The following is a 12,327-nucleotide window of genomic DNA, read 5'->3' on the forward strand; positions in this document are numbered from 1 at the left end:
AAGGGGTCTGAGGGAACACAGTCTGCAGGTATTGTAATGTTGTTAAACTTGTATAAATGGCCTTAGTTTTGCTGGACCCCAGGAAAAGTAGCTGCTGCTTTGGCAGGAACTACTGGCGTTCCATAACAGATATAAAATAAACAAGCTTTGGACGAAGGACTTCCATATCTCCACAAACTCCTAAAAGTTCTGGGACAATAAAGTCCACTAGTAGGACCTAACCTGTAAAGTCCATGGAGAATAAGAGCACCTCCTACCAGCTGCCCACTGCACTGAGGCTAGGAAACACGGTCACCACCGATAAATCCACAATAATCAAGAATTTCAACAAGCATTTCTCTACGGCTGGCCATGCTTTCCTCCTGGCTACCCCAACCCCGACCAACAGCCCCGCACCCCCTAAAGCTACATGCCCAAGCCTCGCCAGCTTCGCCTTCACCTAAATCCAGATAGCTGATGTTCTGAAAAAGCTGCAAAACCTGGACCCGTACAAATCAGCTGGGCTAGACAATCTGGACCCTCTCTTTCTAAAACTATCCGCCGCCATTGTTGCAACCCCTATTACCAGCCTGTTCAACCTCTCTTTCGTATCGGAGACACTTTCGTATCGGAGACACTATGAGCTGAACATAACAGTCAGTGGAAGGGAGGACAGTAACAGGAGACACTATGAGCTGAACATAACAGGAGACACTATGAGCTGAACATAACAGGAGACACTATGAGCTGAACATAACAGGAGACACTATGAGCTGAATATAACAGGAGACACTATGAGCTGAATATAACAGGAGACACTATGAGCTGAATATAACAGGAGACACTATGAGCTGAATATAACAGGAGACACTATGAGCTGAACATAACAGGAGACACTATGAGCTGAACATAACAGGAGACACTATGAGCTGAATATAACAGGAGACACTATGAGCTGAACATAACAGGAGACACTATGAGCTGAACATAACAGGAGACACTATGAGCTGAACATAACAGGAGACACTATGAGCTGAACATAACAGGAGACACTATGAGCTGAACATAACAGGAGACACTATGAGCTGAACATAACAGGAGACACTATGAGCTGAACATAACAGGAGACACTATGAGCTGAATATAACAGGAGACACTATGAGCTGAATATAACAGGAGACACTATGAGCTGAATATAACAGGAGACACTATGAGCTGAACATAACAGGAGACACTATGAGCTGAATATAACAGGAGACACTATGAGCTGAACATAACAGGAGACACTATGAGCTGAATATAACAGGAGACACTATGAGCTGAACATAACAGGAGACACTGAGCTGAATATAACAGGAGACACTATGAGCTGAACATAACAGGAGACACTATGAACTGAACATTACAGGAGACACTATGAGCTGAACATAACAGGAGACACTATGAGCTGAACATAACAGGAGACACTATGAGCTGAACATAACAGGAGACACTATGAACTGAACATAACAGGAGACACTATGAGCTGAACATAACAGGAGACACTATGAGCTGAATATAACAGGAGACACTATGAGCTGAATATAACAGGAGACACTATGAGCTGAATATAACAGGAGACACTATGAGCTGAATATAACAGGAGACACTATGAGCTGAATATAACAGGAGACACTATGAACTGAACATAACAGGAGACACTATGAGCTGAACATAACAGGAGACACTATGAGCTGAATATAACAGGAGACACTATGAGCTGAATATAACAGGAGACACTATGAGCTGAATATAACAAGTGGAAGAGAGGACAGTAACAGGAGACACTATGAACTGAACATAACAGGAGACACTATGAGCTGAACATAACAGGAGACACTATGAGCTGAACATAACAGGAACACTTGAGCTGAATATAACAGAGACATTTGAGCTGAACATAACAGGAGACACTATGAGCTGAATTTAACAGGAGACACTATGAGCTGACATAACAGGAGACACTATGAGCTGAACATAACAGGAGACACTATGAACTGAATATAACAGGAGACACTATGAGCTGAACATAACAGGAGACACTATGAGCTGAACATAACAGGAGACACTATGAACTGAACATAACAGGAGACACTATGAGCTGAACATAACAGGAGACACTATGAGCTGAATATAACAGGAGACACTATGAGCTGAACATAACAGGAGACACTATGAGCTGAATTTTAAGCTGAATATAACAGGAGACACTATGAGCTGAACATAACAGGAGACACTATGAGCTGAACATAACAGGAGACACTATGAGCTGAATATAACAGGAGACACTATGAGCTGAACATAACAGGAGACACTATGAGCTGAACATAACAGGAGACACTATGAGCTGAATATGACATTGAGCTGAATATAACAGGAGACACTATGAGCTGAATATCAGGAGACAATCAGCTGAATATAACAGTCAGTAGGGAGGACAGTAACAGGAGACACTATGAGCTGAACATAACAGGAGACATTGAGCTGAACATATCAGGAGACACTATGAGCTGAACATAACAGGAGACAATAGCTGAAGATATGGAGATTTTACGTAATGGAATAACAGGAGACACAGCAAATAACAGTTAGTGGAAGAAGGACAGTATCAGTATGTTAGTGGAAAAGGACATTTATCAGGAGACCCAACTGTAGTTTGTGACTACTGTGATTTCCTTTTGTAGCCAATTCAGTTGCAGTGATTCTGTTGCAGATTTTTTGGTAACTCTGTTACCAATTCGATAATGGAATTACGAGTTTTAATAATTTAATAATTCATAAACGTGCTTCTACACCTGCATTGCTTGCTGTTTGGGGTTTTAGGCTGTGTTTCTGTACAGCACTTTGAGATATCAGCTGATGTACGAAGGGCTATATAAATACAATTTGATTGATTGATTGATAAACAAGATGTATATCAGTAAAATCACTTTAACTAATTGGTAGATCTACCATTGCCTGCACCTTCTGTAAATTTTCATTATCCTCCCACCTCATGAGGGAGAGCAACGAGACAATATCTTAAAGATATGGGGATTTTTGGTAATGGAATGACAAGGAACACAGCAAATGTTCTTAAACTTACAGAAGGTAAAAACATTTATCCAAAACTAAAAAGGTTTGATATGAATTGGCAGGGTTCTTTACTTTAACATGGTTGTGTTTTGTTTGATATGAATTGGCAGGGTTCTTTACTTTAACATGGTTGTGTTTTGTTGATTCTGATGGGACCTTTTACATGGAAATGCCCATCTGAGAACATGTGATAACATCTAGAGAGGATCTGAAAGGAACCACGATATCTTACTGACACCTTGTGGCACAAACAAAGATTTCACAAATGTCTTCACAGTTCACAATAGTATTGACAATAATATTACATTTACAAAATGACTATTAGACCAGGAATCAGTTACATCAGAACATACTAATGAATAAGGGGTGTTCCTACCTGCAGTGAGGCTGTGGTTGACGGCAGGTGAGTTGGGTTCTCCAGCTGGCAGCCCAGTACAGACCTGTGGTCCAGGTGAGTTGGGTTCTCCAGCTAGCAGTCCAGTACAGACCAGTGGTCCAGGTGAGTTGGGTTCTCCAGCTGGCAGCCCAGTACAGACCTGTAGTCCAGGTGAGTTGGGTTCTCCAGCTGGCAGTCCAGTACAGACCAGTGGTCCAGGTGAGTTGGGTTCTCCAGCTGGCAGTCCAGTACAGACCAGTGTTCCAGCTGAGTTGGGTTCTCCAGCTGGCAGTCCAGTACAGACCAGTGTTCCAGCTGAGTTGGGTTCTCCAGCTAGCAGTCCAGTACAGACCAGTGTTCCAGCTGAGTTGGGTTCTCCAGCTGGCAGCCCAGTACAGACCAGTGTTCCAGCTGAGTTGGGTTCTCCAGCTAGCAGCCCAGTACAGACCAGTGGTCCAGCTGAGTTGGGTTCCCCAGGACTGTCCCAGACATGATTGTACAGAGACGAAACAGCGTTGCTAGGGAGGATGACAACATTGTTCTCAGTGGTATCAAGGCCCTGTTCAGACCAGACTTGATGAGAGGGGCTGACTACTTTACTGATGCCCTGTTCAGACCAGCCCTGATGAGAGGGGCTGACCACTTCACTGACTGTCCTGTCTGAAGAAAGGAGGAGGTGCAGAGGAAGCCCTTGTTCTTCACCTCTGTCTGTCTTACTCCTGGCTGATTCCACACCTCCCAGAGAGGCAGAAGCTACACCACCTGGTGTCCTCGGCGGGAGAAATAGAGGCAGAGATAGACTGACTGGAGCCACATTGCTAGTGTCTATGTGGTTCTGAAGAAGCATTGTGACTGTGTTGGTGTCTGGGTGGTTCTGGAGAGTTCTAGACTGGGCACCCCGGTTGTGAGGCAGAGCTGGAGTCACATTGCTAGTGTCTATGTGGTTCTGAAGAAGCATTGTGACTGTGTTGGTGTCTGGGTGGTTCTGGAGAGTTCTAGACTGGGCACCCCGGTTGTGAGGCAGAGCTGGAGTCATGTTGACAGAATCTGGGTGGATCTGAGGATATAGCCCTATAGTATCTTGGAAGGTGTTGGAGTCTGGGTGGTTCTGAGGATATACTCCTGTAGTCTCTAGGACAGTGTTGGTGTCTGGGTGGTTCTGGAAAGATAGTCCTGTAGTCTCTAGGACGGTGTTGGTGTCTGGGTGGTTCTGGAAAGGTAGTCCTGTAGTCTCTAGGACGGTGTTGGTGTCTGGGTGGTTCTGGAAAGGTAGTCCTGTAGTCTCTAGGACGGTGTTGGTGTCTGGGTGGTTCTGGAAAGGTAGTCCTGTAGTCTCTAGGACGGTGTTGGTGTCTGGGTGGTTCTGGAAAGATAGTCCTGTAGTCTCTAGGACGGTGTTGGTGTCTGGGTGGTTCTGGAAAGATAGTCCTCTAGTCTCTAGGACGGTGTTGGTGTCTGGGTGGTTCTGGAAAGGTAGTCCTCTAGTCTCTAGGACGGTGTTGGTGTCTGGGTGGTTCTGGAAAGATAGTCCAGTAGTCTCTAGGACGGTGTTGGTGTCTGGGTGGTTCTGGAAAGATAGTCCTGGGTCAGGTGGTTCAAGTGAAACATAGCCATTACGAGACAGTTGCTGCTCTGTGTTGGTTAGAGGAGCAGCTTCCGTCATGTCTGATCTGTCCGTCCGAGTGAGAGGAGTTCCAGGACTACAGAGGGTGTCTGTTGAGGGATGGTCCAGGTCATGACAACATACTGCTGCTGAATGCTGCCCCTCTTTATCGCCAGAGAAACCTCTGTTGTTCTCATGTTGTGATGAAGAAGGTTCTACTGGATTCAAAGTTCCAGTGACTTCCTGTGTCACATGCTTTGCTGTCCCCCCCTGTGTTTCAGCGTCAGGTAGAATACATGAGCTGGTTTGGAGCGCTTCATTTTTCATTGTGGTTCCTAGTGGATCCACCGCTACTCCCATCACTCCATGGACGCCACCATGAGAAGGCCCTGTCTCTGATGTCATATCCTGCTTCTCTATCTGAGGCTCTGATGTTGTATCCTGTCGTTCTATCTGAGGCTGTATGAGCGCCAGCTGTTCGTCTGAGATGAGCTGGAGACAGATGTGGAGGTCCGCTGTCCTCACGTGGAACACTTTCTGACCCTCTGACTGGCTGCTGTGACTAACAGTGAATGGTATAGCAGGGTATGCTACTGATGTATGGTATGGTGATGACTGTGTTTTGGTGAAGGGTATGGTATGGCATGCTAAAGCTGTTATCTTATGACACGGAGGGTTAACCTCTGTTGTAACATAAGTTAGAGGGTTGACATGGTCTGCTACTGTGAGAGCAGGGTGGAGGGTTGTTGTGGAAGTGGTGTTGGCTGTAGGGCACTGACCGTGTACTGATGTTTTCCACGGCATGCTCTGTACTAAGGCTGTGGGTGGTGTGGCAGATTGCTTCACCGCTGTGGCTGTGATGGTAGCAAACTGGCTTTGATCTAGATCTGTCACAGGTGTAGCAAACTGGCTTTGATCTAGATCTGTCACAGGTGTAGCAGACTGGCTTTGAACTAGATCTGTCACAGGTGTAGCAAACTGGCTTTGATCTAGAGCTGTCACAGGTGTAGCAGACTGGCTTTGATCTAGATCTGTCACAGGTGTAGCAGAATGGCTTTGATCTAGATCTGTCACAGGTGTACCAGACTGGCTTTGATCTCGATCTGTCACAGGTGTAGCAGACTGGCTTTGAACTAGAGCTGTCACAGGTGTAGCAGACTGGCTTTGATCTAGATCTGTCACAGGTGTAGCAGACTGGCTTTGATCTAGAGCTGTCACAGGTGTAGCAGACTGGCTTTGATCTAAAGCTGTCACAGGTGTAGCAGACTGGCTTTGATCTAGAGCTGTCACAGGTGTAGCAGACTGGCTTTGATCTAAAGCTGTCACAGGTGTAGCAGACTGGCTTTGATCTAGATCTGTCACAGGTGTAGCAGACTGGCTTTGATCTAGATCTGTCACAGGTGTAGCAGACTGGCTTTGATCTAGAGCTGTCACAGGTGTTGCAGACTGGCTTTGATCTAAAGCTGTCACAGGTGTAGCAGACTGGCTTTGATCTAAAGCTGTCACAGGTGTAGCAGACTGGCTTTGATCTAAAGCTGTCACAGGTGTAGCAGACTGGCTTTGATCTAAAGCTGTCACAGGTGTAGCAGACTGGCTTTGATCTAAAGCTGTCACAGGTGTAGCAGACTGGCTTTGATCTAAAGCTGTCACAGGTGTAGCAGACTGGCTTTGATTTAAAGCTGTCACAGGTGTAGCAAACCTGCCCTGACCCTGTCCTACGCCTGTGACTGATGAAACCCTGAAAGGGCCTCTAGGTTGTGTTTGGGTGAGGCCCGTAGGCCCTGAGTCTGTAGGAAGCCTCAACTGGTACTTAGGGAGGAAACTGGTCTTGGCTGAATCAGAGGAGGAGGAGGAGGGCTTGGCTATCCCACCTCTGACTAAGGATGAGAGTTTGTTCAGTTTACTGCTGCTGTGTAGGCCTCCTCCTCCCTCCAGAAGACAGATGTTATTCTCAATCTTCTGCTTCTTCCTCTCTGAGGGAACATGGCTTCCACATCGTTGAGACACACAGTTGGTGTGTTTCTCCTGGTGGGTCACTGTCATAGACACACAGTCAGTCCTGTTAGAAAACACTTCTTTTGAGACTGACTGGGTTCTCTGGAGGGGATGTTTGAGAGAGGAAGTGGGTGTGGTATGAAGATGACCAGGTGTGAGACAGGAAGTGGGTGTGGTATGGAGATGACTGGGTTTGAGACAGGAAGTGGGTGTGTTATGGAGATGACTGGGCATTCGATATGAGTGGACATGATTGACAGGTGAACGGTTGTCTTGGAGACAGGATGGAAGACACACAGTGGCACTACTTGAGACCAGTGATGTCACCAGGTCTCTGCTTACTGCTGGGCCTCTCTGAACCCCCAGGACCCTCTCTGGCTCCAGACCAGCTAATGACCTTTTAGCCTTCAACACACCAGGATCAGCTGCCTTCTCTGGGCTGTAGAGCTTTGTGAACGTCCCTCCTCCTCCTCCTCCATACTTGTACCACTTACTGTAGGCAAACTTCTGGGACTTCTTCCTACCACTCTTTCTACTCAGCTCTCCATCCACGCCTCCGTCTCCATCTGAGCCAAGACAGCAGGGAATGACATTGTCGCTGGCTGCTAACGTCAATGGTCCGTCCGTCGGGAGGTTGTCCACGGCCGCCTGTCTGACCAGCACGCGGTGGCCTGATGCGCGACGGTCAACAGACTTGGTGGCAAAGCCTACTGGGTAAAGTAGTCCAGAGCTGCCCTTACGGCCCAGGTATAGCCAGTCTCTTTGGTGAGGATGGGGGTTGTGAGGAGAGGCCGAGCTGGCTCTGACTGTACCCTGAAGGCCCACACAGTGGGGCAGGGAGCTACTACGGGTCAGGGGGGCATGATGTCCCTGCTCCAGGCTGGTGGAGGTCTGGGTAGGTACCGAACTATACAGACCTGGCCACCCTCCTCCCCTGTCCCCTCTCTGCCAGGCCATCCCAGCGCTGGCTGTAGGAGGCCTGTTGCTGGTCTTCATATCGAAGTGGAAGGAATCTTTGTAGGTGTAGGGCATTGGCAGGTCGATGCTGCCCTGCTTGGACAAGAGGGTCTTCCTGGGTCGGACTGTGTTCAGGTGTTTGTCCTCCACCACTGCATCGTTCTCTGAGATCAGCTTGGAGATTCTCTCTTCAAGACTCTGCTGGGCCTGGACTGAAACTGTGCTCCTGGGCTGAGACACGGTGAGTTCTGGCTGTGTGGGTGTGTGTGTGGTGTTAGTTTGATCAGGCTGTGTGTGGAAGGTGTCCTGCTGGTCGTGTATCTCCATACTAGACTCTGCCACTGACTCCATGCTGTGGTTGTGTGGTCCAGACCCAGGATTGTGTGGTCCAGACCCAGGGTTGTGTGGTCCAGACCCAGGGCTGTGTGGTCCAGACCCAGGGTTGTTTTTGTGTGGTCCAGACCCAGGGTTGTGTGGTCCAGAACCAGAGTGCTGGGGTCCAGACCCAGGGTTGTGGCTTTGTGGTCCAGACCCAGGGTTGTGGTTGTGTAGTCCAGACCCAGGGTTGTGGGGTCCAGACCCAGGGTTGTGGTTGTGTGGTCCAGACCCAGGGTTGTGTGGTCCAGACCCAGGGTTGTGGTTGTGTGGTCCAGACCCAGGGTTGTGTAGTCCAGACACAGGATTGTGGTTGTGTAGTTCAGACCCAGGGTTGTGTAGTCCAGACACAGGATTGTGGTTGTGTAGTTCAGACCCAGGGTTGTGTGGTCCAGACCCAGGGTTGTGGTTGTGTAGGCCAGACCCAGGGTTGTATAGTCCAGACCCAGGGCTGGAGGTCTCGCTGTAGCCGGAGTCTGTGCTGTCGTGGCTCTGGGACTTCCCTCTAGACAGGAAGTTGTCTTGGTTCTGGGCCATCCCCCTAGCCAGAGAACCCTCCCACTGAGACAAGATGGCAGCCTGCTGTCTCCGCAGCGGGAGGTGGCGGGACAGGGTCAACACTGAATTCTCTCGATCTTTATCCTTCCTGCTCTCTCTCAGTTCATCCCTCGTATCCTCCGCTTCTCTCCTCTTCTTGGATAACTCTATACTCTGGCTCCCCCCAGCAGCCAGGAGGAGACCCTCTAACCCAGCCTGCTGCAGGGCCCAGCCTGTGTCTCTGTCTGTTTCTGTCCCACTCCTCTGGCCAGGGCTGGGGGAGAGGGTGGTGGTAGCAGAGAGAGAGCTGCCATTCTCCAGACTACCTGGGTCCTGGCTGAGGGTATCTAGAGAGGGGCTGGAGGTGAGGGTATCCCTGGAACCCTGTAAACTGAATAGACTGTCCTGGTGACCTTGCAGACGGTGTCCCTGCAGACTGTCCTGACTGCCCAGGGAGGAATAGCCCTGTAGACTGTCCAAGCTGCTCACTGAGGAATGGCCCTGTAGACTGCCCAGACTGTCCATCGATCCCAGGGATGAGTGACCTTGCAGACTGGCTTGGTGTCCCTGCAGAGTGTCCATGCTGCTCAGGGAGGAGTGACCTTGTAAACTGCCCAGAGATCCGAGCGACCTCTGCCCTGACCCGGAGCTGAGGCGTGCGTGGGCCTGTGTGCGGCGGTGCTTATAGAGGTTGCTCTGGGTCTTGAAAGATATGCCGCAGGTGGTGCAGGGGTAGGGCCGCTCCCCGGTGTGGCAGCGCAGGTGTTTCTCCAGGACACTGGGCTTCATGCAGTCCCGGCCGCAGTGAGGACACAGGTGCTTCCCAGCGGACCTAGAGGGTCTGGCTGCAGACACAGAGGCCCTCAGGGACACATGCACCCCCAGGCCTGATTGTGGGGCCTGCTGGTGCAGCTGCAGCCTGGCTGGTAGGTGGAGAGTCAGGAAGGGTAGGGAGTCTGTGGAGCCCTGCTGAGGGATGGACAGACGAAGGGTCGTGGAGTCCAAGGAGGCAGCTGGCTGAGCCTGGGGGTGTGAAGAAAGGCCTGGCACTGTGTGGAGGAACAAGGTGGTTAGAGGAGCCCGGAGTGGCATGCTGTTGTTGATGCTGTTCTCTCTCTGTTCTGACACGGAGCTGCTGCCAGGCGTTATCACATTCACCAAGCCTCGCTTGCCAGTCTCCATGGTAACAGCACTGCCAATGTTCTGACACAAGGTCTGTTGTTTAATTACCTGGAAAAGAAACAGTTTTCAGGATCACAGGATCGCATTCTACGGATGATTACCAAGATCACAGCATAACTAGCTTACTGGTTGGCTGGCTGACTGACCAACCAGCATGTTAGAATAACTACACTCATGCTGTCCAGAGTCGCAGCGTAACCCTGTAGCCAGGATAACAAGATACATTGGCTAACCAGGATCAACTCTAAGGTGTCTCTAAAGGAGTGCTGCAACTGGCTAGGTGCTAGGCTTACTATGTTGACGATTAAAGGGGACATAATTTTCTGAAGAGAGTGGTGTGGAATATACAGATAGATGGAGATGAAATCACATGCAGAGCAGAGAGAGAGAAGAGAATGAGAGAGCGAGTTTGAGACAGAGAGAGAGAGAGAGTGAGGTAAGAGCATGACCCACCCAAGACACGGAGAGTCACCCCCCCCCCCACACCCACTGAGGACAAACACAAGACACAGATTGTGCTCCTTATGGACTCAAACTGGAAATATATACAAGAAAACGTGTGTCCAAACTCAGTGTGTCCAAACACCCAGCACGCCCTTCTGTCTCACCAACTAGGGTCACCCAGCACGCCCTAGACCTTCTGTCTCACCAACAAGGGTCACCCAGCACGCCCTAGACCTTCTGTCTCACCAACTAGGGTCACCCAGCACGCCCTAGACCTTCTGTCTGACCAACTAGGGTCACCCAGCACGCCCTAGACCTTCTGTCTGACCAGCTAGGGTCACCCAGCACGCCCTAGACCTTCTGTCTGACCCTAGGGTCACCCAGACGCCCTAGACCTTCTGTCTCACCAACTACCTTCTGTCTGGGTCACCCAGCACGCCCTAGACCTTCTGTCTGACCAACTAGGGTCACCCAGCACGCCCTAGACCTTCTGTCTGACCAACTAGGGTCACCCAGCACGCCCTAGACCTTCTGTCTGACCAACTAGGGTCACCCAGCACGCCCTAGACCTTCTGTCTGACCAACTAGGGTCACCCAGCACGCCCCTAGACCTTCTGTCTCACCAACTAGGGTCACCAGCACGCCCTAGACCTTCTGCCCTAGACCTTCTGTCTGACCAACTAGGGTCACCCAGCACGCCCTAGACCTTCTGTCTGACCAACTAGGGTCACCCAGCACGCCCTAGACCTTCTGTCTGACCAACTAGGGTCACCCAGCACGCCCTAGACCTTCTGTCTGACCAACTAGGGTCACCCAGCACGCCCTAGACCTTCTGTCTCACCAACTAGGGTCACCCAGCACGCCCTAGACCTTCTGTCTGACCAACTAGGGTCACCCAGCACGCCCTAGACCTTCTGTCTGACCAACTAGGGTCACCCAGCACGCCCTAGACCTTCTGTCTGACCAACTAGGGTCACCCAGCACGCCCTAGACCTTCTGTCTGACCAACTAGGGTCACCCAGCACGCCCTAGACCTTCTGTCTGACCAACTAGGGTCACCCAGCACGCCCTAGACCTTCTGTCTGACCAACTAGGGTCACCCAGCACGCCCTAGACCTTCTGTCTGACCAACTAGGGTCACACAGCGCTCCCTAGACCTTCTGTCTGACCAACTAGGGTCACCCAGCACGCCCTAGACCTTCTGTCTGACCAACTAGGGTCACCCAGCGCTCCCTAGACCTTCTGTCTGACCAACTAGGGTCACCCAGCACGCCCTATACCTTCTGTCTGACCAACTAGGGTCACCCAGCACGCCCTAGACCTTCTGTCTGACCAACTAGGGTCACCCAGCACGCCCTAGACCTTCTGTCTGACCAACTAGGGTCACCCAGCGTGCCCTAGACCTTCTGTCTGACCAACTAGGGTCACCCAGCACGCCCTAGACCTTCTGTCTGACCAACTAGGGTCACCCAGCACGCCCTAGACCTTCTGTCTGACCAACTAGGGTCACACAGCGCTCCCTAGATCTTCTGTCTGACCAACTAGGGTCACCCAGCACGCCCTAGACCTTCTGTCTGACCAACTAGGGTCACCCAGCGCTCCCTAGACCTTCTGTCTGACCAACTAGGGTCACCCAGCACGCCCTAGACCTTCTGTCTGACCAACTAGGGTCACCCAGCACGCCCTAGACCTTCTGTCTGACCAACTAGGGTCACCCAGCACGCCCTAGACCTTCTGTCTGACCAACTAGGGTCACCCAGCGTGC

The 12,327-nt window shown here is 50.5% G+C and overlaps 1 protein-coding gene across 1 annotated transcript in view; it reads right to left on the minus strand.

Annotated features, from left to right (window-relative positions):
- Nucleotides 1-4,379: 4,379 nt before the first annotated feature.
- The window catches only part of znf831 (zinc finger protein 831), a gene marked incomplete at its 3' end in the record, with an annotated part of 43,300 nt that continues 35,352 nt past the window's right edge, over nucleotides 4,380-12,327 (minus strand). The window contains exon 2 of the mRNA XM_052506614.1: nucleotides 4,380-10,166. Within this exon, the coding sequence (XP_052362574.1) occupies nucleotides 4,380-10,118 (5,739 nt within the window). The remainder of the gene's footprint in view (nucleotides 10,167-12,327) is intronic.

This window comes from Oncorhynchus keta, unplaced genomic scaffold, assembly GCF_023373465.1.
Source record: "Oncorhynchus keta strain PuntledgeMale-10-30-2019 unplaced genomic scaffold, Oket_V2 Un_contig_269_pilon_pilon, whole genome shotgun sequence".
Lineage (NCBI taxonomy): Eukaryota > Metazoa > Chordata > Actinopteri > Salmoniformes > Salmonidae > Oncorhynchus > Oncorhynchus keta.